At 59.6% G+C, this 25532-nt stretch overlaps 5 protein-coding genes across 13 annotated transcripts; 2 read left to right on the top strand and 3 right to left on the bottom strand.

Annotated features, from left to right (window-relative positions):
* Positions 1-853: 853 nt before the first annotated feature.
* C3H16orf86 (chromosome 3 C16orf86 homolog) lies at positions 854-2839 on the bottom strand. 2 transcript variants are annotated; one of them, XM_005608337.4, is made up of 5 exons: positions 2555-2839; positions 2108-2337; positions 1519-1736; positions 1239-1415; positions 854-1014 (listed from the first exon to the last, which is right to left on the bottom strand). In XM_005608337.4, the coding sequence occupies exons 1-5, from the start codon at positions 2657-2659 to the stop codon at positions 965-967; spliced, it is 780 nt and encodes a 259-aa protein (XP_005608394.1). In that variant the 5' UTR covers positions 2660-2839; the 3' UTR covers positions 854-964. The 2 variants fall into 2 exon arrangements, with proteins under 2 accessions (XP_005608394.1, XP_005608393.1); XM_005608336.4 differs by having other exon boundaries at positions 854-1415; positions 2555-2828.
* Positions 2822-6648, top strand: ENKD1 (enkurin domain containing 1). 6 transcript variants are annotated; one of them, XM_005608334.4, is made up of 8 exons: positions 2822-3011; positions 3180-3279; positions 3377-3571; positions 4166-4338; positions 5559-5684; positions 5786-5949; positions 6050-6186; positions 6414-6648. In XM_005608334.4, the coding sequence occupies exons 2-8, from the start codon at positions 3195-3197 to the stop codon at positions 6629-6631; spliced, it is 1098 nt and encodes a 365-aa protein (XP_005608391.1). In that variant the 5' UTR covers positions 2822-3011; positions 3180-3194; the 3' UTR covers positions 6632-6648. The 6 variants fall into 6 exon arrangements, with proteins under 6 accessions (XP_005608391.1, XP_070119144.1, XP_005608390.1 ...); XM_070263043.1 differs by having other exon boundaries at positions 2875-3011; positions 6277-6648; XM_005608333.4 differs by having other exon boundaries at positions 2883-3019.
* A 180-nt stretch (positions 6649-6828) lies between these two features.
* On the bottom strand, positions 6829-8880 carry PARD6A (par-6 family cell polarity regulator alpha). Of its 2 annotated transcripts, none has more exons than XM_005608335.4 (3): positions 8557-8880; positions 7950-8172; positions 6829-7709 (listed from the first exon to the last, which is right to left on the bottom strand). In XM_005608335.4, exons 1-3 carry the CDS (start codon positions 8617-8619, stop codon positions 6958-6960), a joined length of 1038 nt encoding a protein of 345 aa, XP_005608392.1. In that variant the 5' UTR covers positions 8620-8880; the 3' UTR covers positions 6829-6957. The 2 variants fall into 2 exon arrangements, with proteins under 2 accessions (XP_005608392.1, XP_001498063.1); XM_001498013.5 differs by having other exon boundaries at positions 6829-7712; positions 8557-8771.
* Positions 8881-9105: 225 nt separating this feature from the next.
* ACD (ACD shelterin complex subunit and telomerase recruitment factor) lies at positions 9106-12143 on the top strand. Its single transcript, XM_014738384.3, has 12 exons — positions 9106-9504; positions 9587-9723; positions 9846-9939; positions 10026-10102; positions 10233-10277; positions 10389-10423; positions 10575-10726; positions 10805-10901; positions 10981-11067; positions 11262-11635; positions 11771-11862; positions 11943-12143. Exons 1-12 carry the CDS (start codon positions 9406-9408, stop codon positions 12019-12021), a joined length of 1368 nt encoding a protein of 455 aa, XP_014593870.1. The 5' UTR covers positions 9106-9405; the 3' UTR covers positions 12022-12143.
* On the bottom strand, positions 12100-24652 carry CARMIL2 (capping protein regulator and myosin 1 linker 2). 2 transcript variants are annotated; one of them, XM_023637152.2, is made up of 39 exons: positions 24221-24644; positions 23869-23963; positions 23724-23774; positions 23416-23478; positions 23189-23313; positions 22962-23053; positions 22685-22755; positions 22494-22567; positions 22275-22350; positions 22108-22196; positions 21891-21985; positions 21727-21813; positions 21528-21640; positions 21344-21421; positions 21130-21206; positions 20940-21044; positions 20674-20743; positions 20444-20525; positions 20248-20344; positions 20107-20164; positions 19796-19968; positions 19440-19602; positions 19254-19355; positions 18085-18213; positions 17888-18001; positions 17560-17720; positions 17392-17479; positions 17030-17185; positions 16846-16912; positions 16147-16382; positions 15183-15283; positions 14738-15101; positions 14533-14655; positions 13569-13605; positions 13333-13404; positions 12997-13218; positions 12758-12838; positions 12352-12429; positions 12100-12264 (listed from the first exon to the last, which is right to left on the bottom strand). In XM_023637152.2, exons 1-39 carry the CDS (start codon positions 24258-24260, stop codon positions 12152-12154), a joined length of 4218 nt encoding a protein of 1405 aa, XP_023492920.1. In that variant the 5' UTR covers positions 24261-24644; the 3' UTR covers positions 12100-12151. The 2 variants fall into 2 exon arrangements, with proteins under 2 accessions (XP_023492920.1, XP_005608389.1); XM_005608332.4 differs by lacking the exon at positions 12758-12838 and having other exon boundaries at positions 24221-24652.
* Between the last annotated feature and the right edge of the window lie 880 nt (positions 24653-25532).

The following is a 25532-nucleotide window of genomic DNA, read 5'->3' as shown; positions in this document are numbered from 1 at the left end:
CAGTCTGAGAGGGTAGATTTACCAGCCTTGATACCTGATTAGCTTGTAGGAGTCAATGAGCAGGATAAGGTCTGAGGTCTAGGGTGACACTCAGGATTTTGGCTTGAACATTTGTGTAGATGAGATACAGGAGGGAAAGCAGGTTGGAGGGGGGAGAAATTATTCATTTAATTTGGAATTCCCTGTGTTGAAGGTGTCTCAGGGACATGTAGGAAGATCAGGAGGCAGCAGGATATGAGGGTTTCCAAAATAACACTGGCTGCCTCCTCCCGGAGACCCCTGAGGGCAAGAAGCAGCAGTCATTCATCATCCCCTGCCTGCCGGGAAAAAGGGACCAATGCCTCTCTCACCAGGGGCCACTCTGGGGGCAAAGTCTGGTTCAGTTGTGGTCTAGCAATAAGTGGAAAGCATTTCAAAGCTGCCACTCTTGGCACTGATAAGTCAACTGTGCCACCCTAGAGTAGGAATCCCAAGTGTTGGCCCCCTCGAGGTCAGACCAAATGCAGGCCCCTTCCCTGGGAGATGGAGCAAGACCAAGTACCTGTTTCCCATGACCTGACAGTCCCTTTCCTTTCTCTGCCCCAAGTTCCTCCTTATCACCTCCCTCTCCATCCCCACTGTTCTCCTATCAGACCTTCAGGTTCATCTGAGGAGCCTTTAAATACATAGAACAAGGCCCCACGCCTGTAAATTCTGATTCCGTTAAGTGTGAGATAGTGCCCAGAAATCTATATTTTTGTCAAATTCCTGGGCAATCCAGATGACCAGTCAGGCTTCAAACCCTGCACTGGGGAGTCCTCCACCCTTCTTCCCAGCCTCTTCCTCTTCAGGCAGCTTATTTGGGGAATCACAGTCTGAGAAAAGGAAAACATTTATTTTCAGCAAGTCCAAGGTCCCAAGTTGGGGCAAAGGCCAAATTCCCCCTTCCACCTGAGGGCCTAGGCCCATAGGCTGCTGCTGTGATTCAGGCTTGGGTGGAGGGGAGCCACGAGTGGGGCGGGACAGTCACTTGTACTGAGGAGAGAGTGGGGGTACAAGTGAAGCCATGCAGACACTTAGCATCTTGTCAATGTCCACTTGAGTTGACTTATCCACCTCAGCCTTGAGGCAGCCGCTGACCCCCAAGCTGAGCAAACCCCTAGGCTTCTCTCCAGCCTCCTTTCCCAGGGGAACTAGAGCATGGGTGGGGAACACGAATGTATTGGGGCAGGGCAAAGTGAGGCCTGAGCCCAGCTCACCTGCCACGTGCAGCAAGGCCTGCAGTTGCTCCACACCTGCCTCCTCAGGAACCAGGGTCAGCTCCAACTCAGGGTCCACCTCGGCCTCTGCCTCCCTGTCCCCCTCCCCTGCCTGGTTCAACTCCGGGTTGCAATAGTTGATGTACTGGTACAGGGGCCTCAGGCGCTGGGCCTTTCCTGAAAGGACCCGGGGCAGGGCAGGGGCTAGAGTGCCATGCTGTGCCCTGTCAAGGGTCCAGCAGGCAGGGGGAAACGGGAAGGCCCAGGCACTGCCACTCACTCTCCAGCCCCATGGTCTCTGAGGGTGCAGACACTGTGCTGGCCATAGCTGGGAGCACTGGGGCCCCCAGACTCTTGCGCTTCTTGGCTTTTTTGTGCTGTTTGGCAGACGGTGATGGCTCACTCTGGCTACTCTCTGGTTCCTCCCTCTGCAGCGGCAGCCCCTGTAGCAGCTCAGCTTCAGCCCTAGGATGGGCTTGGTGACTAGGTCCTGGGAGGCTGGGGGACAGGAGGCCTGAGGACCCAGCCTTCAGCCTTGGCTCCTTTGTCCTGAACCTAGGGAATATCCCTGCCTGCCCACCACCCTGGGCCCAGATTCTTGTCCCTTTTCTGGTCAGTGAGGCCCCAGGCTGGTCAGGGGCTGAGAACTCATGTGAGCTCAGTTCCCTTCAAGGCCTTGAGACTCACTCTCTGGATATTCCCTACACCAGGGCTCTTGAGGGACAGAAGGGGTGAGGAGTGATGGTGGTGGCAGGGAATAAGGATGCACCCTACAGGAGTACAGGATGGATTTAGGAATCCTACTGGGGTGTAAGTCCATCCCCCCCACCCCCAGCTCTGCAGCTCCTTCCCTCTGAAAGCCCCCTCACTTGACCAGCTTCCTCTTCGGACCATGACTGGGCCTCACAGTAGAGCCCATAGCCCTGGGGCCTCTCTCCTCTAGTGCCTCCACCTCTGGCTTGAGCCTCTCTTCCTCCAGCTTGAGTCGTTCTTGCTGGAGCAATGGCTCTGAGACTGATCCTGCTGGACACTTGTCTGCACTCTGGGTCTGGCAGGCCCCATGGGCTGGCACCAGGCACTGTTCTCCCATCACTGGACACTAGAGGTGACACATAGGTAACTAATTATCATGGCCAGGCAACAGGGATCCGTCATTAGACACCTGACATCAGACACCAAATGCGGGTGAAGGGCACCAGCCTATGCCCCTCCCCGCCTATGGAGCCTGCCCTGGCAGTTAGGGGGTCATCGCACAGAGTTCTGCCTCGTAGAGCACTGCGGCCAAGTGTTTGAAGGCTAGACAGCCTGATGGTCACCTCAGAGCTCCGAGCGCAGCCACCCAGCGCCTCCGCAAGCTGTGCTGGCCCCACGGCCGTCTCCTCCTGTGTGCCTGGCCGCTTCTCGGCCCCTGCTGAGGCCATGGCTGCACGCGGTCAGAGCATCCTCAACAGTTGCTTGGTGGGGATGGACGGACCCCGAGGGGCCGGACTGGTAGACCCTGCGCTGGTCGTGGAGACAAGCTGGGAGGCGAGGGCTGGGGTGGGAACGGCTACTAGCGGCTGCTTTGCCCCCACTCTCAGCAGGAACTACAAGCCCCAGAGGGCTTTGCGCCAGAGGCATTGGCCCCCTGACCTCAGGGACGGAAACTATTGTTGCCTGGCAACAGCAAACCCGGCGGGTTGCAGCCCCGGGTGGCAAAACGGCTCGGGTGAACCCCCTGCGCAGGTGTTGCAGGGGAGGGGCCGCGAACCCGGCAGGGAAGTGAGCTAGGAGGTGAAGCAGTGAGTGCAGGCCGGGGTCGGGAGGCGGGGCGGGGGCCGGGAGGGAATGGAGGGCACAGTCGGGATCAGGGTCTGGAGGCAGGAACGGGGTACCGGGCTGAGGACAGGGTTCCGGGGCCGGAGATAACTCAGCCCTGCAGGCCTCGGTCTACTGTTGCAGGGCGACGACGGCGGCATGTGCGAGGGCCCGTCCCGCATCTCGGGACCCATCCCCCCAGACCCTACGCTCTGTCCTGACTACTACCGGCGATCGGCCTCGGGTGAGTGGGGAGGTGCCGCCGCCCCGGCGAGGCCTGAGCGAGGTTCCCGCCCCGCTTCACCACTGAGCCCCGCACTCCGCCCCGTCCGGCCCCTCAGCTCAAGGGCGCCTTGAGGGAAACGCGCCGAAGCTGAACCTGTTGACATTGGACCTGGACCAGGACGCCACCCCTCCCCGCGGCCCCCGCATCGGTCCCGGAGCCCGAGAGATCCTGGAGAGTGGCCGGCATGGCGTGGGGGGCGTGTTGCTGCAACTCGGGGATATCTCTCTAGGCCCAGGGGCCTCTCCCAAGAGTAAGTTGCGGGCAGAACGGCCAGAGAGGTGGGTCTGAGGTCAAAAGCTAAGATCAAAAGCGGCTGCTCCTCCTTTCTGGACCTGGCCTCAGGCTTTGCCTCTCTGAGTCTTAGTTTCTCCAACTATAAAAGAAGGGGAAAGTGCATTACCTCCTCACAGGAGAGGACTGAATGAGATAGTCCCGGGAAACCCTAGATCAGCTTCATGGATTCAAACAACAGTGAAGCGTTGTGTGCTGAGTGCCTACTATGTGCCAGGCCCTAGAGGTGCTAGACAAGGTTGAAGACAAGCATGGGCCACCATGGAGTCAATGTGGGAGACAATAAACAAGTGAAGAGATGAATATGATATACCAAATGATTAATGGTACACTTCACAATAAAAATGTAGAAAACAATCAAGGATAAAAGAAGATTACTATATCAGGAAGGGAACAAGGTGATGAGGTGGAGTATGTGAATAGGGTCTAACTTAGATGGAGAGGTCAGAGAGATCTTTCTGTAGGAGGCAGGGTATGGGCCTGTGTGTGAACTGGTGTGAGATGGATTGCATGGGCTGTATTAGGGCAGATCCTGGCAACATCTTTTCTGCAGGAAAGGACCCTAAAGACCATGAGAAGGAGAACCTGAGGAGGATCAGAGAGATCCAGAAGCGCTTCCGTGAGCAGGAGCGCAGCCGGGAGCAGGGCCAGCCCAGGCCCCTGAAGGCTCTGTGGCGCTCTCCCAAATATGACAAAGTGGAGTCTCGTGTCAAGGCCCAGCTGCAGGTACCTGCCTCAGCGATTCAGAAGTATTGTCTATCTTGTTAGCCAACAGACAATTATACCCTGATCTGAGTTATGGGGAGAGAGGAGAATCATGGGGGACTTAGGTAACAGGGGACTAAGAGATAGCTGGTTCTGTTGTAGGGTGGTGCTGAGGGCTTTCTCAGAAGTGGTGATGGCTGGGTGAGGGTCAAGTATGAATTAGGCAAGGAGAGAATGGAAGAGAACATTCTATAGATTTGGAATCTCACAGATAGAAGTCCTAAGTCCAGAGGGAGTGTGGGCAGTGGGGATACTGTGTACAATTCACTGTGAGGGGAGAAGAGCACCAGGTTGGGCTAAGAAGTCAGCTGGACCACATCATAAAGGACCATATAATCCATTTTTCAACCTTTATTTTTCAGGGCAGTGGGAAGGGCAGGGACAGGGAAATGGTGGTGGGATTCTGTCTTGGATAGATAGTGGCACCATTTCTTTACCCAGTGGTCTCATAAAAAGGAGCAGGATTGAGAGAAAAAACAATAAGGTGGTATGTTGTTGTGTTGAAGCTGAAGCATTTGTGGGACTCCCAGGGGGTAGGAGTGTGTCCAGGAAGCAGATGGAGAGTCAGGTCTGGATCTCAGGAGTGAAATCCACGTGTTACTGAGGATCAGGCTGAGGATGATGAGACCAAGGAAGTGACCCTGGATTTGAGGGCTTGGAGGCCAGCCATCAGTGACCTTGGTGGGGACAGAGTCAGGAAACTTGGCTAGGAAGGAGAGAAAAAGAGAACGGCAGCTGGAGCCAGGAATGGAGGTAGAAAAAGGGGTAGTTTGTTGTTTTCTTTTTTTCTGCTTTTTCTCCCCAAGTCCCCCCAGTACATAGTTGTATATTTTAGTTGTGGATCCTTCTAGTTGTGGCATGTGGGATGCTGCCTCAGCATGGCCTAACAAGTGATGCCATGTCCACACCCAGGATCTGAACCAGCAAAACCCTGGGCCACCAAAGTGGAGTGCGTGAACTTAACCCCTTGGCCACGGGGCTGGCCCCTGTTGTTTTCTTAAAGATGTGAAAGACACATGTTGAAATGCTGATGAGGAGAAGTGCTCCTTCAAGAGGGAGGAGGCCCATAGGGCTGGGCATAGAGAAAGATCTTGAGAGGCAGGAAGGACAGAGACTTGGTCTTATGGCTTGAGACCCTGACCTCCACCTAACTAATACCTCTGCTATGCCTTGCCCTCCAGGAGCCCAGCCCTGTCTCTGGGACAGAGCCTGCCCACTTCCTACGGGCGCATTCCCGCTGCGGCCCTGGGCTCCCACCACCCCGTGTTCCCAGTCCCCAGCTAACCCCATCAGGTCCCAATGCTAAGGTGAGAGGATGTGTGGGGCCTGGGAGGTGGGGCAAGGAGCCTGGGGGTTTCAGGCCACAATACAGTGCTGTCTGCCCCATCATGCTTGCCATGTCCTGCAGGGACCAGGCCTGGGTGTGGACTTCATTAGCCACAATGCCCGCACTGCCAAGAGGGCCCCCCGGCGGCATTCCCGCTCACTGCAGGTCCTGGCACAGGTGCTGGAGCAGCAAAGGCAAGCCCAGGAACACTACAATGCCACACAGAAGGGCCATGTGCCCCATTAGTAAGTTCCACTGCCCAACACCCAGGGTGAGGGGTACTTGTGGAGGGTGGGAGCCAACATCTTGCCTGGGATCATCAATCCTGACCCTGTGCATCTGCAGCTTGTTGGAGCGCAAGGATCTGTGGCGGCAGGAGGCAGAGGCCCGCCAGCATAGCCAGCCGGACCCTGCCATGCCCCCTGGCCACACTCGCATGCCTGAGAACCAGCGGCTAGAAACACTGAACAATCTACTCCAGAGTGAGTACACGGGCAAGGGGAGCTGGATGGGGAGCCCACTGGGGACCATGCACCTCTGCCCAGCACTCACTGTTCCTGGGTGCCCTGTAGGCCAGCGCCAGCTGCTGCGTGAGCTGGTGTTGCTGCCTGCTGGTGCAGACTCACTGAGGGCTCAAGGCCACCGTGCTGAGCTGGACCGGAAGCTGGTGGAGGTAGAAGAGGCCATCAAGATCTTTTCCCGCCCCAAGGTCTTTGTGAAGATGGATGCCTGAGCCCTTTTATGGGAACAGTGATGGAGATCCTCACTGAGGATCGCCACATGGTTGCAAAGAGGGTTGGGCCGCATCACAGAGTGGAGTCCGAAGACAGGAGCAGTGGAGCGGGCAGTATCCCCAGAGCACTCTTTCCAGACACTGGTGGTTGTAGAAGGGCCATCCCAGCCTCTTTACCCCTTTGTCAAAATTAAAACTTTTGTACACAGTGGGGTTTGTTTCCATAAGAGCTTTTCTTATCCTAGAAATGCCAAGCCTGGTGGCCCTCCTGCTGCTTGACTGCAGGAAGGTCTCCCTGCTGCCTTTATCACTCTTGCCTCACATCCAGGGCAGAAAGCAAGATTGTGGGATCAGGGAGGAGGCTAGGGCTGGGACACAGAAGGACCATGACTGCATTTGTAGAAAACCTTTAATGTTCGCCAGACTGAGAGGGCCCTGTAAGCAAACTAAAAACCCCCACTAGGGAAGTCCCTGCCATGTCCCAGAAGCCTAGAGTGGTAAGGAGCTGCATCCTTGCCTGTCAGAGGCTGAAGCCACTACCATCTCCTCGCATGCTACTCCCCCAGCCAGAGCTGGCCTGCTCCTGATCATCCAGGGAGGGCAGAGAGCTGCGGGCACCAGGAAATAGGCGGCCTGGGCGCAGGTCCCAGCATGGAGGCCCCTGAGACAGCCCATTGGAACAGGAAGGCTGGCGGTTCTCAATGACAAGATCACTGCTGTCATCATCACTATCAGCCTCAGCAGGCCCAGACCCAGCAGAGGAAGGCCCTGTCAGACGCCCAGATGCCCCACGCATCACATTATTGCGCTGATTAGCTGGCTTGACAGTGACGATGAGGTTGTGGCTGTTGGCAACCATCATGTCTGTCACTTGGTCCAAAGTCTTCCCAGCCACCTCAATGCCATTGACCTCGAGGATTTCATCACTGACCGCCAGCAGCCCTGTACTCTCAGCCAGGCCCCCTCGTACAAGGCGGGAGATGAATATGCCTGGAACCCGTTCCAGGCCCTGGGGAGCTACACGCACACTCATGCCATCTCGGATGTAGAAACCCAGGGGGCGGTCAGAACCATGCTTGTGTAGCCGCACCCGTCGGTGGGTCTCAGGCAGTAGGTCCACATCAATCACTGAAGAAACCTGGCGGAAATCTTGGGGCAGGCTGATTAGCAGGGGAGGCCGGGTGCGCAGGGGTGCCACTGGTCGAAGTAGGAGCCCTTTCTTTCGCCGCTGCAGAGAGTTGGAGGCAAAGGCCAGGCCGCTGGAGTCAGCTTCTGCTGCAGGAGAGGGGGGCGCTGAGATCAGAAACCCTGCTCTCCCACTTAGGCCCTTTTCCATCAGGTCCAGGCCTGAGGAAAGGGGCACTCTAGCTATTTCCTACCACTTGGAGGTCAGGCCAAGGGCAAGGACTGCAGAGGGTAAAGCCTAGGCGCCCTGGGAATGGACTAACCCTCGTAGACCTGCTCTGTCACCCTACCCCACAGAGGCTGCCCACTGTACCCCATCCTCCTCACCCCGCTTCTGCACTAGCAGGCGCAGCGGCGGGGGCCCGCTGGCCAGGGCACGGTGCAGGCTGTCGTCGTTGGTGAGGGGCAGTAGGTCGCCGTGAGCATCCGTATAGCCAAGCAGCACGTCCAGGCCCGGGATCTGGTGCACCGCACGCAGCAACCGCGAGAACTCTTGGAAGCCGCTCACCGAAGCGCGGGGCAGCGCGAAGCGTCGGAACTCGGCGTCAAACTGGAGGCAGGGGGTGAGGGGAGCGGAGGGGTTAGGACGGAGCCCGCGCCCTTTCTCACCACAGGTCTGCGGGTGGCAGGCGTAGGAAAGATAGGGCTGCTGCAACAGCTGCAGCCTTACGCCCAGACCTCAGCACCAGAACAAGGGACGCTGTCCAAGGTCTTCTCCCGCCCTCCAGGTACCCAGGCCACAGAGGGACTCTGGAGGCCGGCAGTGGAAGGGAGGAGGATGGATAGGGGAAAGCGAGAAGAAAAGCTGGAGAATGGGACGTGGAGGATGGAGAAGAGAAAAAGGTAGTGGCGACCAAGGAGCCAGGAAGGGGAGAATGAAGGAATTGGAAGCGCCTAGGGTCGAGGACGGAGCCGGGGTCGGAGGGGCCCTTACTTTGCTCTTCACCTCGACGATGCTGTCGGGACTGCGCGCTGGGGTCCTCTGTGGCCTGGCCATGGCGGGGCCGGGCGGGCCGGGGACGGTGCCCCAGGCGGCCCGCCGAGGTGCAGGTGCACAGCCCGGCCGGCCGGCCCACGCCGCCCCGCCCCTAGCGATAGCGCTTGCCCCGCCCTCCCATCCAGACCATGACGTCAAGTGGGTAGCGACGGAGAGTGGAACACGGAGTCCACGTTTCCTAGGAAACGGAGATGGGGGTGGACGGCTTCTCGTGCTCTTTCGTCATTACGCTACGATCCGCGCGCCGCGGAGTGTGGGGGAGGGGCTCGGCCAATCCGAAAGGAGAGTGAGGGAAGTGACACTGAGTGCTGTGTACCGTTACTTCTACCGGCCTTACAAGACCGCGCATATTGTAGATGAGTCATAATAAATATTTGCTGAACCCCTCGGGGTCACACGGTATTGAACTGGCTTCAAGCCAACTCGCTCGGACCAGCCTTAGCCGCAGCCTCAGGCCCCACATCCTCCCCTCTCCATCCGAGCCAGCTCTTGGCCCCTTCCTGCCGTTGCCGGGAGTCTTGACGTACAGCCCAAACGCCAGGCCGCTGCTCGGACAGATGCCCCGGTAAGAGTAAGAAGGCCAGCATCCAGTCGAGACAACAGGAGCCGGCACACAAGTTCTCGAACTAGACGCGCTCGTGCGCACGCGCGGGCACGTACAGGGGCGGGGCCTCAAACCTCAGGCCCCGCCCAGCCGTCCTGCGCTTCCTCTTCCGACGAGAGGTGCGGCCGCGGCGACCGCGGGAAACCCGGGCCGGTGGTGCGCCGCTGGGTGCTACCGCGGGAATGGCAAGTTTGGGGACCCTTGTTCTGCGGCCCTGGATTCGAGAGCTGGTCCTGGGGTCAGAGGCACTCTCAAGTCCGCGGGCGGGGCAACTGCTCGAGGTGAGCCGCCTACCCGCTTCAGGGCCCGGAGACCAGGGCGGGGCCCCAGGGCGGTGGGATTGACGCGGGTCGCCGCTGTCAGGTTCTGCAGGACGACGAGGGCCCGGGCCCGTCCCGCGCCCCTGACACCCCTGACGTGGGGGCCGCACTGCTTGTGTCCGACGGGACCTACAGTGTCCGATGCCTAGTGACGCGGGAAGCCGTGAACACCTCGGACTGGTGAGAGAGGTCCTCCGGGGCCCGGGGAGCTCGGAGTCCAGCGGGAGGGCGCAAGGCCTGAGCCCAAGGTGGGCGGGGCTGTGTTCAGGCAGGCTAGACAGTGACGGTGGCACTCGCTGCAGGGAGGATAAGGAGTTCGGCTTCCGAGGGTCAGAAGGTCGGCTGCTGCTGCTGCAGGACTGCGACGTCAGAGTCCAAGTCGCCGAAGGCGGCGCGGTGAGTGGTAAGGCTGGCTTGGGCGGGTTACTGGGCCTGACTCTTCGTCGCTACTCCTGAGACCCGTCCCTGAACTCACTCTCCAGCCTGCGGAGTTCTACCTTCAGGTGGACCGCTTCAGCCTGCTTCCCACGGAGCAGCCCCGGGAACGGGTGACTGGTTGGTAAGTGATGATTCCACCCTCCAGCTGTTCTCCTCACCCGTGCCTGGCTGGCGTTGGCATAGGCCTTTTGGGTGGGAGAGCTTGGGCCCTTAGTAACACGGACTGCCTACTACCTTCCTCTTTTTCCCAGCAACCAGGACCCGGATGTGCAGAAAAAGCTCTATGACTGCCTGGCGTGAGTCTGGGGTTGGGCTCTGGGGCCAAGAGTGGCTCGGTCAGGGGATGGCAAGTCTGTGTAGACAGGCCTCAGGATTGTTCCTCAGACCTGTCCCCTCTGTTTCTGTAGGGAGCACCTTTCAGAGTCCACCTCCCCCAATGCAGGTACTTCTATGGGTTGGCCAGTGTTCCTAACTCCCTGTAGAGCGACCTCTCCAGCCATCACCTCCTTCTTCCTTAATAAGCCCTCCTCCACACCTGTACTACCCTTCTTCCTCTTTAAGCTTCGGCCCATCCCCTGGTCCCCTGTCCTCAGGCCTTTCACTGTCGCAACTTCTGGATGAGGTGCAGGAGGACCAGGAGCATCAGGGGGCACTAGTGCGCCTGGCTGAGAGCTGTCTGATGCTGGCAGGCCCTTGCACAGCACCCCCACTCACCCGTTGGGCCACCTCACGCCGCAGGGCAATGGTTAGTCTGGGGCTTCCCTTGGGAAATATCTGGGTGAGGAGTTGGACCAGGGCCAAGCTGAGTGTTCATGTCCCACAGGGAGAAGCTGTGTACACTGTCCCCAGCCTATGGCTGCACATTTCTGAGAATGACCAGCGAATTCTGAGCTCTCTGGACCCAGATGAAAGGGCACAGGGTAAGGACTGGAGAGGCTAAGAGGGGAGTACCTGGGGGCCCAGCACCTACAATGCTGATAAGCCTGCCCTGAATCCCAGGCCCTGAGCTGCCCCCACAAGACCCAGCTCTGCAGGACCTATCGCTGACTCTGATTTCTTCTCCTTCTTCCTCACCCAGTTCCTCAGGTAAGATGGTTCTCAGGCCACAAGCACTCACTGCTGTCTATCAGTTAGGTGCCCAGGCTGTGCAGGATGCTGTGAAAGGATGCACAGGCGGGTGGGTGGTAAACACAGTCCCTGCAGGCCTGCCTAAGCTCACAGGCCATTCAGCTGGTCTGAGCTGAGAGAGCTCTGCCCACAGTGAGTCCCTTTCTCCCCAGGAATCCCTGCCTTACCCGTCCACATGCTTTCAGAGGAGAGTGGTGCCAGCATCAGCCTTCTGCCTGCCCTGTCCTTGGCTTCTCCAGACCCAGTACAGAAGGGCAGCTCCCAGCCCCTACCAGCCATCTGCTCAGTCCCTGGCCCCCTGCCCCCCAATTCCCCACACCCCAGCCGTGTACACAACTCCCCCCTCCTGAGCTGTACCCCAAGTCTGTCACCCCTTGGCCATGTCCACAGTCCACACCAGGCCCATGTGACCAGGGCCCAGAAACCTAGCCTGGAGTTCAAGGAGGTAGGGTTGCCCTCTAAGAACTGGCAGCACTCTCCAAGGACAAGAACCACGAAGCGAGCCCTGGAGTCCAGCGCTGCCTGGGTGAGCATAGCCCCCCTACAATTGGAGAGTAGAATGGGGTGGGCCTTGGTGGAGCTGCGAGTGGGACTGAGGTAGCCTTGGCTGGGGTTAGGGGTCTTTGTTGGCCCCTGTCCAGACACCACACCCCCCCTTTAGGATCCCCCAAAGAGGCATCGTGATGGTTCTGCCTTCCAATATGAGTACGAACCACCCTGCGCCTCCCTCTGTAGCCAGGTCCAAGCTGCCAGGTGAGTGCCTGGGGCTGCCCCCACTCTCTTGGTCACCAGTCCCAGTCTCCATTGACCTACAGCCATGGTTCTCTTCCCAGGCTCCTTCCACAGCTCGTTGCCTGGGCCTTGAACTTTCTGATGGAGCCACAGCCAGAGTCTGAGCTAACCCAGATGTGACGGGTCCTGCGAGTACGTGGGAGGATATGTGCACACAGGTTCATGCCTAGGGTTGGACAAACAGTGCTCCACACTCTGTTTCCTTTGAGTTTTTTAATAAAATAATCTCATGCGGCAGGAAAGGAGAGGGTCAGGGTTTGGGGCCGCCGCCTCTTTGGTCTGTGGCTGGGGAGGGTGGGCTCTGCTCAGGGCTGGAGGGCTCTGTAGGCTGTTGGGGCAGAAGCTCAGCTCCAAGCCCAGATCCTGCAAAGGGAGAAGGGGAGTCGGGAAGGGTCAGGACTGGACTGAGCAGTCCTGCCACCCTCTCACTTGGCCCCAGCCTCCTCTTACCTAGGCTTGGAGATGGGGGTGCCTCAAGCTTTGGCCTGCGCTTGAGGACAGGGGAGCGCTGCAGCCGCAGGGGCCGTTCTGAGAGACACAGAAAGATGGGGTGGGTTGCTAAGGGCTTGCTGCCTGTCCCCAATGCCCTCCCCCCACCTCACACTATTGGCTTTAGAGCATCCCTCTTCCCCTGCATCCTCCCACCCGACAGGGGTTGCTTTTTTGGAGATGGAGCCAGGGCTAGTAGAAAGGGCTTGTCAGACCCTTGCTCCTGGCCTTCTGGCTCCCTGGTTTTTTGACTCCTCACATCACTGGTGACCCGCTACAAGGACCAGAACCACGAAGGAAGCCCTGGAGCCCTCCCTCCCCCATCTTCTCCTCCACTCAAGCACACAATGGAGGAGTCTCCCCTCACCAACAGGGGCCTGGAGCTGGTCCTCATGCACAGACACTGCTCGCCGCCCTGCTGAGTGAGGCCTCGGCCTCAGCTGGCCATCTGGGGGAGGCCAGGGTATCAGGGTATGATCCCAGCAGCTGCCCCCTCTCCAGCCCTTGCCTCCCACCTTCAGGGTCCCCAGAGGAGCTGAGTTCCCAGCAGGGACTCCTCTAGTCCCCAGCCCAGTATTAGAGTGGGGGCCTATGGTGCCTGCTTACCTTCATTCCTGGGGCCCAAGCAAGGATCTTCTGGAAGGCCCAGGCTGTCTGGGGAAGGGCTGGCTCTTCGGGGTCTTGGACTGGGACAAGGGGAAGGGGGGCCTGGACCATCCTGTTGGCCCCAATCACGGCCTCTGAGCTCTGCATTCAGCTGCTGCCCTAGTGTCTTCCAAGTGGCAGACTCAGGCCCCTGGCCTCCTGGACCAGGTCTGCACGATGGGTCTGCAGGGAGAAGGGTGTCAACCAAGACCTGGGCCAGACGTAGGAGGTGAGCCTGTCCAATGATCTGACCCCTCTCCTGCTTGTTCCCCAACACACACAGTGGCCCTCGCTTACCAGCAGACACAGAGTGGGTGCGGGACTTGATTGAGATGGGTGGGGTCTCCGTGGAACTGTCCATAATGTCACCTGCAAGGTGGGGCTGGGGGCTCAGGCACTAGACCTTGGGGGTGCGGGGAAGAAAAACCCGGCCTCTCCCCCTCCACCCCTAGGAAAGCAAGTGCCTTGGGGATTATTTCTAAGGACATCCCCCTCCCCAAAAATGTACTGCCCTATCCCGGGGTCCCACTTACCATCTGAGCCGGCCTTCTTGATCTCTCCATCTTTGCTCTGTAGGAAAACAGGGATGTCAAGCTCAGTCCTGCCCTGCCCTCACCCTAGCCTTTTCTTTTTGTTCGTTCTTTTTCTTATAACTGTCACTAAGTGCCCCCTGTGGGCTAGACAAGAACATGGCAAACCTAGTCCTGGCCCTCTTACAGCTCACAGTCTGGGATGGTGAATAGTTAACACACAGAAACATCTATATGCATGCATGTCACACAGATAATGTGATTTCTTAATTCTTTGATTCATTTTCTACACTTCAATGTTTCTAAATTCAAGCTCAGGTTCACTTCATATGTGTTTCTTATTTTCCTGAAAAGTTATTAAATGGATAGTACATAGGGCTGTGGTTCTCATTAGGTACTGTGATCAGAGAGTGGCATTAGCAGGGTGGCCACGGAAGAGAGTCAGGGAAGGCCCACAGGGAAATGTAGGGATGGATGAGGAAGAACCCAGTGTAATCCACAGGTGGTGATGCGAGGCTGCATGTGGGGCAGGGAGGAGCTCCAGACAGAAGAACATGTGTGGAGGCTCTGAGATGCCACCAGGGGTGGAGAGCAGTAAGATGAAAGCAGTGACAGGCTGAGACCCCACAGGGCCTTGAAACAGGGTTAGGAGTCAGGGCAATGTCGGGAGAGGAAGCCCCTGGAGGACTTGCTGTTTCAAATGCAGGTGACAAGGTCAGATTTCTGTTAGATCTGCAGAGAAAGAACCATTCCGGCTCTGAAGACAAGATATCAGTGGCCTGGGCCAGGACAGAAGCCAAGAGGGAAGAAAGATTGAATCTGATGACTCTGTGGGGGGAAGGGGTGGAACTGACAGACTTGTCTGTAAGTCACGAGTCTCCTCCTGGTCACATATGTCACCCACAGACTGCCACAAACCACATGTCACCTGCCCCCTCACTTTGCACTTGTGTCCCTCCCAACTCACTTGCTTCCTCTTGCCTTCAGCACTCCCGCTGCCTCTGCTCATGCCGATCCTCTGCAGCATCACTTGTACCCGCTGTTCAAAGGATGGGGCCAGCTCTGTGTCTCCCCGCTCCAGGGGCCGCCGCTGGGGACAGAGATGCCTGAGTGGGGAGAGAGCCCACTGCCCTCAGTTCCAGCAGAGCCCTCACCCAGTCACCAGTTCTCACCTTGTCAGATCTGGCACCCAATGTAGCCTCCTCCTCCTCAGCAGGTAGCAGTATCATCGAGTAAGCCTTGCTTTCCCGAGTGTAGCGAGGCCGGCTCCTGCGGGCAGGGTCAGGGCTGCTGGTGCCCCCCTCGGCTCCACCAGACTCCTCACCACGGCCAGGACGGGCTGGTGGCCGCAGCAGGTCCCCAAGTGTGGTTTTTCGAGTGCGGGGAGCTGCCCCAGGGCTGGTCTCTAGATCAGGCCGTGGCCCCCGAGTTGAACGAGGCTTCTTGAAGGCGAAGAGGGTACCCAGCTTCTTTCGCAGTGTACGGGGGACAGGGATGGTACCCCCCTCAGTGGCTGGGTCCTCCTCGGGGGCCCAGCTGTGAGAATAGCCAGCAGTGAGTGGGAAGACCCATGAAGCATCCCACCCTCTCCCACCCCTGCAACTGCCCCTCACTCACAGGCGATCCTGCTGGATCAGCCTTTTGGAGAAGAATTCCTCCACGCCCTCGTCCACGCGGGCACTGAGCCCATTCCCTTCCTGCGGCAGGGCTGGGGGCACCTGGGGGACACCACAGGGTCAGGGCTGAGTGTAACCGTGACTTCTTTCCACCTCCCTTGTCCAGCAGCCTGGCCTGGGCAACTTCAGGACCTGGGAGCTGAGGTGACCCTAGGGGGCTGCTGACACAAGCTCTCCCCTGTCCAGCTGGTGGGCAGAGATGCTGATTTCACATACCCCCTCACCTGAAGTTGGTCCTGGACACACACACCCAGCCCACACTCATTCTTGTCCCACAGAGTATCCTACACACCCTGAACCACTTGGTCATGTAACAGGGTAGAACCCACGCGCCCCGTGGGTCACACGTTCCCATTTGTCACCCCCTCTGCTCCAAACAGTTCCCTGCAGTGCCCCCCACCCCCACCCCACCCGGCCTGCTGCCGGCTCAGCAGCGTCGGCTGCTGCGTCAGACCCTCTGGGGGGCCTCGAGCCAGCTCCACCCCCCCCTTCCGCCCTGTGTCCGCTGCCCCCTCCACTACCCAGCCCACACATACATCTCCCCACATATACACCCGCGGCACATGCAATAGACGCAGGATTGTCCCTGCAGTCCAGGGGGCCCAGCATCTTTCAGTAACCCTGGGAGACAGAGGATAAGACGGACACCCTCTCTCACACATCCACTCATGCAGCGGGCGGGCCAACCCAAGACAGAGTCCTACCCAGACGCACCCCCAATGGAACCCACACACCCTTGACCCTGCGTAGGCATGGCTTGGGGTAGGGGTGGCCAGGACGTGGCCGCACCACCAGGTCTTGGGACACCACAACCCACCTCCTTGGCTGCCATCTCCCAAGAGGAGCGAATGAGCCACCTGCGACCACCAGTTCCACGAGCTCTAGAATAGGGGGAGGGTGCTCACCTGGGGGCCCCCCGGCGGTGGGCGGTGGTGATGCTGGCGCCGCGGTCGCGGTCGGGCCCGGGTCGGATGGCGCAGGGGCTGCCCAGCTGGTGGAAGGTCCATACGAGGCAGCGGGCCGGCTGGGGGCCCTGGGGCGGCGGGGCTTGGAGAGCCGCGCGCGGACGGCCCCGCCTGAGGCTCCGCATCTTCCCCCGGAGCCGCCAGCTCGGGCTCCGGCTCCGGTTCCTCAGCAGCACCTGAGGGAAGAGCACCAGAAGAGCACCAAGCGCCGAGCCCGAGGAGGTGGTGGCAGCGGTGGCGTTAGGGCGGCGGGGGACCCGCCCAGGGCGCGGGGAGGGGCCCGGCTACACCGCCCGCCCCTCCGCCCGCCCCTCCCCCGCCGCCGCTGTCCGTGGTGCTGAGCGCGGCCCCGAGCAACGCGCGGCTCCGCACCTCCGCCAAGCATGCGCGTCCTGGGGGTAGAGAAGGGGGCGGGGGGAAGCGAGTGGAGACAGTGTTCCAGCCCTGCTCAGGTCCTGCTCCGTGCTGATTGACTACAGCAGACTCCAACCTTGCAGGTTGCACGGGGGTCCTGGTCTGGCCAGGTCAAGGGTCAAGGGAGTTCCCAGTACAGGGCTGAATGAATGTGTCCAGGTTCCCAGGTCTAATGGAGCCTCAGCCCAACCTGAGTAACTCCCTTTCCCCGAGACCCTGACTCACTGTGAGTGGATGAGACCAGGTGAAGGCAGTGGCTGGACTCAGGCCATTTCTGTAGAGGGCTGGCGTCCTGGTGGGGAGGGCACAAACTCAGCTTGGGATAGGGGAGCTGCCTCTCCACCTTCCATACTCCAGAACAAGATGGGAAGATCTAGGGTTCTAGGTCCAGACTTCTGGGGCCACCTACCTTCTGCTCCTCTTTATCCTCCTCCTTTTCCTTCTCTTCCTCAGGGAAAAAAAGACCTTCCAATTCCCCAGGCCCAAGGGGGCTGGGCTCACCTCCATCCAGTGCTGGTATGGCAGGGGGCATTGCCACTGTTGCCTGCTGAGCCAGACTCTCCACCTGCAATACCAGGCACCCCAAAGATGGGCAGGTAGGGCCTCAGCCATAGTCCCATTGGTCCTAAGGGAACCCTGAAATAGCTGGCTACATGACCCCAGAAGACATTACAGAACCCCTGCAAGGCAGTAGCCAGGTCACTCTGTCTGTGCGTGTGTGTGTGTGCATGTGCATGCATGCAAGTGTGCAAGTGCACAGTTCCCCCTCACCAGCCGATCCCGGGCTGCACTCAGACCCGCCAGAGCCTGAGCCACAATGCTTTCTGCCAAGGTCCCTGTGACTGACAGCCGCATGTCCCTGAGGGCAAGAGAGGGCAAACGTTAGTGTGCTGTCTCTGCCCAGTCCTGTCTAGCCCAGCCCAGCCCCATCCGGCCTACCTGAGCCTAGTGAAGGCATCTTGCAGCAGGTGTTCTGGGAGAAGCTCTGGGAGGCCCCTTGAGCCCACTAGGACCCCCTCCAGCTGCTCCCTCCATCTAGGTCCCTGCAGCATCTGTGGGCAGAGGCTCCTTGTTGTGTCCAGTGTGGCCTGAGTAAAGTCCTGGGCAGAGGTCAGAGCATAGTAAGAGTGTGGCTAGGGCCTAGATAGATTGGCTTGAGGCTCTTACCCCCACAGAACATTGATTCATGGGATATGACAGTCAAGCCTACGGGATAGGGGTCAAACCTGCATATGGAGGTGGGGCTGGGTCAAGGATACCATCTCACCTGAATGTCCTGGCGGCAGACCTCGCCCACCTGTCCCAGGAGGCCCTCCAGCTTCTGCCGCAGCTGCCATTGATGGCTTGGGGAGCTCCCAGCCTCATAGAGAATGGGGAGAATCTAGAGGCCAAGGAAGAAAAGGAGTTGTAAGTTGACACCTGAGGAAGAGAGGAAGGGTCTTTGTAGCAGGAGGGGGTGCTCACACTGAGAGAGAAGTTGGCGTTTTGGATGGCATCCTCGGCCTGGTGCACAGCAGCTTCACCCTGGGGTCCAGCCCCACAGCCCAGCAGCTCCACATGCTCCTGCACCGACTGACACAGTTCGTTCACTTCCTGGGGGGGCATCAGGAATCAGTCCCAGCCTGGTCCCTTTCCAATACCCCCAGACCCTACTGCCTCCTTCCCAGGGTCTCCAACTGAGTGGGTGAGGGCCTGAAGCTGATATGATCAGGCCAGCCACTTAGGAACCCTATCTGTTCAAGGAGGGAAAGCAGTGTCTCCTTTGCTTTATTGTAGGGACTTTATATATACTTTCTAAGTGTTCAGAATAGGAGGGAAAGGAGCTGTTAGTCATGTCTGTATTTTAGCTCAGTCCTTTCACCATCCCCCTAGAGGATAGACTGAGGGGTGGGGAGAAATGGGAGTGAGGAGCCGTGGAGTAAAAACCAGGGGAGCAAGGGATAGTGGGGGTGGAGGTGAGGAATGGTGTGTTTGAGAAGTGGTCCAAAGGCAGGACCAAGGAGGACTGTGGGGGCTCCAGTGTGGTCACAAGAGACCTGGCCTGAAACTCTCCACAGCACTTGGTGGGTGTGGGCACCAGTGAGACTGAGCTCCAGGGTAGAGAGAAGAGTTTGTGGGAGATGACGAAATCACTTGAAGATGTATAGAATGTGAAGCCCCTGCAGGATGTCTGGGTCGAGATGCCTGGGCTCTGGAGCCTGGGAGAGAAGTGAGATTTGGGAATGGAGAGATGGAACATCTCACAAAGGCAAGGTGGTGGAGGGAGATGAAGCCAGAAAAAGAGTTGCTGGGTTGGGCCACAACAGCGGTCAGTGGAGAGGGGAGGGGAGCCTTGTGAATGGGAAGACACAGATGGAGCTACAATCACGGGGGGAAATTGAGGGAGGACTTTTAAACACCTTCCATCTTTAACAGGAGAGACTATTTAAATACTTTAAAAAGGCAGCCAGGGGTATTATTTGGGAGAGCTATTTCAGGAGGGGTTGGCTCTTCTCCAGACCAAGGAGAGGGACTTGTCTGGGACAGCAGGATTCAGGCACCCTGGCCCTAGGAAAGTCAGACTCTCAGATTCATGGAGGCTCCTAGATGCCACAGCTCTCCCCCTGCTCTGTCTTGAGGGAGGTACCACTGACCTGCTCAGAGGGGTCCGAGACAAGACCTAGAGGCTGTGGGCGGGAGGTGCGGTCAGGAGAGGCGTGGTCTGCGCGGTTGTTCCTCAAGAGACAGGCTTGGATCTGGGAACAAGAGATATTGAGAAGGGGGGGGGCGCGGGGGCCACAGCATGTGGCAGGGCAAGGGAGGGGAGAGGGGATCCCCACCTGATGCACTGCACGTGCTGTCAGTTCCGGGCGGCTGCGCTGTGCCTGGGCCACGTCGTTCAGTGGCAGAGGCATGGTCTTCAGGCTGCGGTTCTGCTCTAGGGCCTGAGCCACGTCGAGCAGGCCCAGAGCAGAGGTATGGTTCCGGTCCCAGACTACAGACCTGGGCCGGGCCGGGCTTCAGTCGGGGGCGGAGCTCCGAGAGGCCCCACCCAACCCACTAGCCTTGTCTATTTACCCCGTGCACCGATCCATTCCATTTGCTCCTTCTCATTCAGCCCCGCCTCTTAGCCCAGTAAGCCCCTCTATGCCACGCCCTCCTCCCCCATTGGTCCCACCCCTCTGACCCCGCCCACCGGAGTCTTGTGTTGACCCGAAGTGCCTTGGCCAGCATCTTGGCTCCCGTGTCCCCCATGGCGTTGCCGCTGATATCCAGCGCCATCAGGTTTGGATTGGTGCCCAGGGCCCGGAGCAAGACGCTAGCACCCAGCTTCAGCCGCGACTCAGCCACGGACAGAGACTGCAGGGGCTGAGGTTAAGAGAAAGCCATTTGTGGTTCGAGTCAGGGGTCAGCAAGGACGTCAGGTCACAGGGTCTGAGAGAGCAGGAGTCAGAGGGGTCACAGGGGTCCATTGCCTGGGGATCCCGCATAGTCCCGTGAACTCACACAGTCGTCATCCTGCATAAGCTGGACAATCCGGTGCAGGACGTCGTCCAGGGTCTCCCTGTGGGCAGGGGTCGCAGTTGGAGGGGGGACCCAGGTGGTGGGGTGCTGTCTGGGACTCCTGGGAGTGGGATGAGGGCTCACTTGCACCGGACGTTGAAGTTCCTTCCAAGCGCCACGTGTCTCAGGGACCGACTCCTCCCAATGGCTAGCACCAGAGTCACCATGTCTGAGCCGAAGCCTGGGGGTAGTTCGGGTCACATAAAAGGCGAGGCTGCGAGGATGGGGTGGGATGGGAATTGGGTGGATGGAGGGAGGATGGGTTTTCCGGTGGCCTCACCGTTATCCGCCAGGTCCAGGGAGCTCACTGCGCCAGCATCGCACACTAAGTCTTGTATCACCTGAGCGCCCGCTGAGCGCAGCTGAAGGTGGAAGGTGGGGCACGCTCAGGCCAACAGGCCACAGGTGGGGAGGATCAGGCTCCCAGCAAGCAGCCTGCGCTCCCGCCTCGAGCCCCACTCCCAACGTGTGGGCCCACTGGCTGCTATGTTTCTGGGCTGGGGTACTCACTTCACAAGCGCTGAGGTCCAGGTGCAGGTCACCCATGTGCGTGTTGAGCGCGAGGCCTTCCAAAAGGGCCCTGGGAGGGGATGTCACAGGGAGTGGCAGGAGCTTGGAAAGGGGGCCCCAGGGCGCCAACGAACGCCAAGAAGAAGGGGCAATATGCCGGGGAGATTGTGGGTAAAATAGGAGCGGAGCGAGATGCTGAAGGTGAGGTGAAGGGCCTGGGATGTAGCCGCACAGGCAGGGGCGTGGCTGTGGACAGCTACACTGACCTGAGCGCGTCGGCCGGCAGCTTGCAGCCCGCCAGGCCCAGGTGCCGAAGCGTCCCTGCACGGCTGAGGAAGAGTTGCAGCGCGGCGGGCGCAGCCCGGGACTTCCTGGGGTGGGGGAGCGGGAGAAGTGGGCTTCCAGGAGCAGGGAGACGGCTCCCGCGTCTCCCCCTGCCCCGACCCGCCTCCTTACGTGCGGGAGAAGACGTTCCTCGAAGCGTCGAGGTGGGTGAGACTGGCGCAGCAGCCAAGGGACAGCGCTGCAAAGAGCTGCAGGAGGAGGGTATGGGCTCCACCGGCCAGAGGACTGAGCCCCTCCTTGCCCCGCCCCACCCTCCAGTCTACCCTTAGACCTCAGGCCGGGACACCAGCCCTACAAATCATCCCCCCACTGACCACCCCCTCACAGTGTCCAGGGCGGTGTCGGTGCCTGCGACATTCAAGAACGTCAGAACATTAGGACGGCTCAGGAAACTATAGAGGCCCTGGCGGGAGGATGGAGGTGGGAGGGCCGGAGTCAGGGATCGCCTCACCAAGAGCTTCCACTGCCTGCGGCGCCCCCAATCACTGCCCCTAAAGACAGCCACTCACCCCATTGTCCTCTGAGGCCCCCAGCGCCCCGGGGTTTCCGGAAAGGTCCAGGTGGGTCAGGACAGAGTCAAAGGCCGCATTGGAAGCCAGTGCCCGGCCCAGAGCCCTCATTCCTGGTGGTGGAGGAGGGAGAGGCTCAGCAATTAGGCAGACCCATCCTCCCGCTCCACCCACCCCACCCCACCTTGGCCCCGCCTACCTCGGGGCGTCAACCCCGTCTGCGCTAGGTTGAGTCTCCTCAGGGCTCCAGGACGTTGTTCTAGGTGTCTGCTGAGGGCAGCCACGCCTGGAGGATGGGGGCAGCCATGTGGGTCTCACTATCTCCAGTGCCAGCCCCCGGGAGTTCCCCAAGCTCAGCCATACCTCTGTCATCCAGCAGATTCCCGGCTAGGCTGAGCTCCCGCAGCCCAGAGCTGGAGTGCCCTGCCAGTGCCTGGGCCAGTCGCCGGACAAAGTCTCTGGGGACCAGACCCCAGGCATGAGACTCTGACTATGGATTCCTAACTCCTCCCCAGGCCACAAGGCTCCCAATCTCAAGCCCCTAGCCTCTTCCCCCCAAGCCCTACCCTGGCCCCCTTACCCCCTCAGGCCACAGGTCTCCAGCACCAGCTCCTCCAGGTGGGACGACTGACTCATCATGTGCAGAATCTGTTCCGAGACCTCAAGGCTCTGGGAACCAGAGTGGAGGCTCAGTGGGCTGCACCTGGACCCCGAAACCTTGGCCCCTCCCTGCCCCTACACTCTCACCAGCTTCATATCCACACAGGAGAGGCACCGGAACCACAGGTTGTAGGACAGGGCAGCCACACTCAAGGCTAGGTCCCTGGGCGGGAGAAGGGGCAGGGGCAGAGCTCAGGGCTCTCCAGCCAGGTCCTAGGCCCAGCATGCCCCTCCATGGAGAGGCTGAGGCCTAGGAATGTGGGTCACAGCATCTTCCTCCCTTCTTTGGCCTAGCAGGCCACCTACCGACTGCCTAGATGACCAAAGTCTCCTAGGCTGAAATGGCGGCAGCCTTGACGATGGTAGATGGTGTCCACATCCTGGACGGGAAGAAAGAGTCTCCAACTGGCTTGGGGGCCACAAGAGGTAGGGAGGGACTCAATGTACATGGGGGATCAGATGTCTACGGAGCCCTCCAGAGAGGGCCCTACCCTCACCCACTGAATCTCCTCTCGGAAAGGGAAGCCATTGTAGTCACACAGAGCCTCGTATGTCTCCAAGAAGCCACCTGGGGAGGTGCCAGGGGTATGACAGGGTGAGGGTGTGGGGAGGAGAGAGACAAAAGGTCAGAGATAGAGGAAGATCAGACCCAAGCTGGGTGGTAGCTGTGCCTTGAGTGGCTCTGTTCAGTTTGGGAGATCTCCAAATCCAGGGCTCTGGGGCTACAGGAGGGGGTAGCCTGAAAGCCCTGTGTGGCCCTGCCTTAGCCCTTACCACAGGGGCTGCTGGGTGAGGTGGCCTCTGAGGGGCTGCTTCTCTCCAGCCGAGCCAGCATGGAGGAGGGTGTGGGCCTCCGGAATAGTTTCCTGGGGAGGGAGATAAAGGTGAAGGGGGCAAAGGACTTCTAGCCCCTAGGATGGGAGGCAGCCCAGCTGTGTCATCCAGAGCATCCCTGCACTGCCCTCCTTCCCTGCCAGCCCCCTGCAGTTGCCAGTCCTCACCCAAGCGTCGAGCGAGGGAAGACCTTCTTGATAGCCACAGCAACATGCTGGGCCAGCTGTTCCAGGGCAGCCACGCCAGGAAACTCCAGGACCAGCTCAGGTAGGGACTCCAGCTCAAAAGTGACCTGGAGAGGGAGGGCAGCTGAGCTGGGCTCCATGTGTAGGGGCAGGTGGAGGGGGAAGTGAAGACCAGGCTGCAGGCCCTAGTGGGGTACTAGGGGTCTCACCTGAGGCGGTGTCTCCTGCAGCGCCATGGCCTGTACCTCCAGGTAGCTGAATGTGCAGTCCACCTATGGAGCACCTGGATCAGCTGGGACCAAGGTCCAAGTCCCACCCTCCTAGGAGCCCAGTCCTTTGTGCAGCCTGGAGCTGAGAGCCAGACCTGCCTAGACTCCAGTCTTGCTTGCTGCTGGGACCCCAGTGCTGTTGGAAGGGCAGAGCCCTCAAGGACAAGACAGACAATGCTGCAAATGCAGCTCTCATCCAGGAAGCTGCTGGAGGGCAAGAAGAGTGGCAGCCAGGCCCTGGGACTTACTCTCAGGGGGAGGCAGGTGTGGAGCAGGTAGGCTCTCCATCGTAGCAGTGCCTGGGGGGAGAGAGGGTCTGAAACCCCAGGCAAGACAAGAGGCCCTTTCTGTCCGGGCCGCAGAGGCCCTCCTAGTCTCTGCCCCCTGCCATACCAGGACGTGACATCGATCAGCACCCTCCCGCTCTGGTAGCCAGGTTTTCAGCAGCAACTCCGCCTCCTTGGGCCACAGGAACCTGGTGATCTCCCCTGTGGAAGGGAAGCCTGCTGGGTAACTTTGGTTCTCTCATGGAGGTCAATTCATGCCCACAGTCTGTACCAGGCTAGGGGCCTGAGCTCATCTATGGGCCAGCAAGGAAGGAGTGGAGTGGATCTCGGGGCCATCAAGCCATCCGGAGGAGCAAAGAGAACCGCTTGCCCAGCGTCCCGGGCCTCTGAGTGGGCCTCTGGTTTGGGGGCCGCGCTGCTTCCTCCCAGCCAAGAAAGGGAGAAGGGGCAGCGCTTACCTCGCAGCTCAGAGGATATGCCGTCGGAGGTCTGGGCCATGCGGCCAGGCCGGGCGGCCAGGGCGGCCCAAGGAGCTCCGACGAGAAACAGCAGCGGGCGGGCGCGCACAGGAAGCCTGGGGCCCCGGCCCGCACTGCAGCCACCTGCTCCTTCTGCAGCGGAAAGTACGCGCTGCTTCCTGCCAGGCCGCCCCCGGCCCGGCTCCTCCCCGCCCGGCCTCTGCGGGCCGGGAGCAGTCGCCCGGGTTCGGGGGTGTGGGAGGGGGCAGAATCCCAGCTGCCCGCTTGTCCTGTCGCACAAGAGCTACTCTGTAAGGGCAGACAGGGGGTGGGAATGGTATGGCCGAAGGGTCGCGCGTGTCGCGCACCCTCCGCGGTTCCTAGCCCCCTACTTCCACGCCTCACCGCAGTCCCTGCTGCGAGCACCAGGGGGCGCTGCCCGCTCGGGGATCCCTGTGGCCCACTCGGGTTCGTCCCCTCCAAAGCCCAGCGAGGGAGGTGGACAGGGGGTGGGACGGAAGGGGCATCTCTCCATCAAGGAGCGTCGGATCTTTCCCAACACCAGGGTCCTAACCTGGGTTGAGCGAAGGTCTGACACCCTGGGCAGGGCAAGAGACTCCTAACCTGGAGTCTGTGACCCCATCGGGGATCCACGAACTCTTGAAAGGGTGGGGAAAAAACACCCGATAGGCCCAGACGCCCTTCTCTGAGGCAGAGGTTCCTCAGCTTTTATCAGATTCAGGCTGGAACAGGGCCAGAAGGTGGGGGTATGCCCTCAGGGGGCAGCTTCGGGCTAAAGCCTGAGCCCCAAGGGCTTCAGGGAAGGGTGGAGTGACTCATGAGCAAAGGCCAGGTACAGGAGGGCCCTCCTGTGTGTAGCAGAACAGAGTCTGGGGAGGGGGAACTACTAAGGAGAGAGGGAAGCTACTGTCTTCAGGGCTGGGAGGGATCAGAAGGTCATGGAGGCCGGGCGTGTCAGCCGAGCATGCTGCCTTATAGAAGACTGGGGACCTAGATTCTGGAGGGTTCACAGGAGGGGATTAAATCTCTTTCTTCCATTACAATCTAATTAAACTCCACTTGTGGGATAAGGAACAGCCCTCTGCCCTGCCCACGGCTCAGCCAGGCAGAGGTTAAATAACCGGGAGAGCAGGTGAGAGATACTGGTTTCTCTCCCAACCCCTAGCTACTCCTCCCCATCATGGGGCTTGCAGACAGGGGGACCATCCTCCAGTCATCTGACCTCCACCCCCTCCAAATCTCATCTCCCCTTGCTGAGGTCCACTAAAGACTAGGACAAAGTGGAAAGCAG

This window comes from Equus caballus, chromosome 3 (assembly GCF_041296265.1).
Source record: "Equus caballus isolate H_3958 breed thoroughbred chromosome 3, TB-T2T, whole genome shotgun sequence".
Lineage (NCBI taxonomy): Eukaryota > Metazoa > Chordata > Mammalia > Perissodactyla > Equidae > Equus > Equus caballus.
Note: the sequence above shows the minus strand (reverse complement) of the source record. Positions and strands in the feature narration are given on the sequence as shown.

What these genes read in the sequence shown, in the direction of transcription:
- CARMIL2 (XM_023637152.2), bottom strand. Translation starts at nt 24,260, where the DNA reads ATGGCCCAGACCTCCGACGGCATATCCTCTGAGCTGCGAG. An exon ending in GACGGGGTTGACGCCCCGAG is followed by an intron (nt 21,641 to 21,726) that starts GTAGGCGGGGCC and finishes CTCCACCACCAG; the next exon opens with GAATGAGGGCTCTGGGCCGG. An exon ending in GTGCAGCCCGGGATCGGCTG is followed by an intron (nt 17,186 to 17,391) that starts GTGAGGGGGAAC and finishes CTGGTATTGCAG; the next exon opens with GTGGAGAGTCTGGCTCAGCA.
- PARD6A (XM_001498013.5), bottom strand. Translation starts at nt 8,619, where the DNA reads ATGGCCAGGCCACAGAGGACCCCAGCGCGCAGTCCCGACAGCATCGTC. An exon ending in TCGTCGAGGTGAAGAGCAAA is followed by an intron (nt 8,173 to 8,556) that starts GTAAGGGCCCCT and finishes CCCTGCCTCCAG; the next exon opens with TTTGACGCCGAGTTCCGACG. An exon ending in CCTGCTAGTGCAGAAGCGGG is followed by an intron (nt 7,713 to 7,949) that starts GTGAGGAGGATG and finishes CCTCTCCTGCAG; the next exon opens with CAGAAGCTGACTCCAGCGGC.
- C3H16orf86 (XM_005608336.4), bottom strand. Translation starts at nt 2,659, where the DNA reads ATGGCCTCAGCAGGGGCCGAGAAGCGGCCAGGCACACAGGAGGAGACG. An exon ending in GCTGCGCTCGGAGCTCTGAG is followed by an intron (nt 2,338 to 2,554) that starts GTGACCATCAGG and finishes TGTCACCTCTAG; the next exon opens with TGTCCAGTGATGGGAGAACA. An exon ending in AGAGACCATGGGGCTGGAGA is followed by an intron (nt 1,416 to 1,518) that starts GTGAGTGGCAGT and finishes GGGTCCTTTCAG; the next exon opens with GAAAGGCCCAGCGCCTGAGG.
- ACD (XM_014738384.3), top strand. Translation starts at nt 9,406, where the DNA reads ATGGCAAGTTTGGGGACCCTTGTTCTGCGGCCCTGGATTCGAGAGCTG. An exon ending in AAGTCGCCGAAGGCGGCGCG is followed by an intron (nt 9,940 to 10,025) that starts GTGAGTGGTAAG and finishes CTCACTCTCCAG; the next exon opens with CCTGCGGAGTTCTACCTTCA. An exon ending in AGCCAGGTCCAAGCTGCCAG is followed by an intron (nt 11,863 to 11,942) that starts GTGAGTGCCTGG and finishes TTCTCTTCCCAG; the next exon opens with GCTCCTTCCACAGCTCGTTG.
- ENKD1 (XM_005608334.4), top strand. Translation starts at nt 3,195, where the DNA reads ATGTGCGAGGGCCCGTCCCGCATCTCGGGACCCATCCCCCCAGACCCT. An exon ending in CTACCGGCGATCGGCCTCGG is followed by an intron (nt 3,280 to 3,376) that starts GTGAGTGGGGAG and finishes CCGGCCCCTCAG; the next exon opens with CTCAAGGGCGCCTTGAGGGA. An exon ending in CCCAGGGGCCTCTCCCAAGA is followed by an intron (nt 3,572 to 4,165) that starts GTAAGTTGCGGG and finishes TCTTTTCTGCAG; the next exon opens with GAAAGGACCCTAAAGACCAT.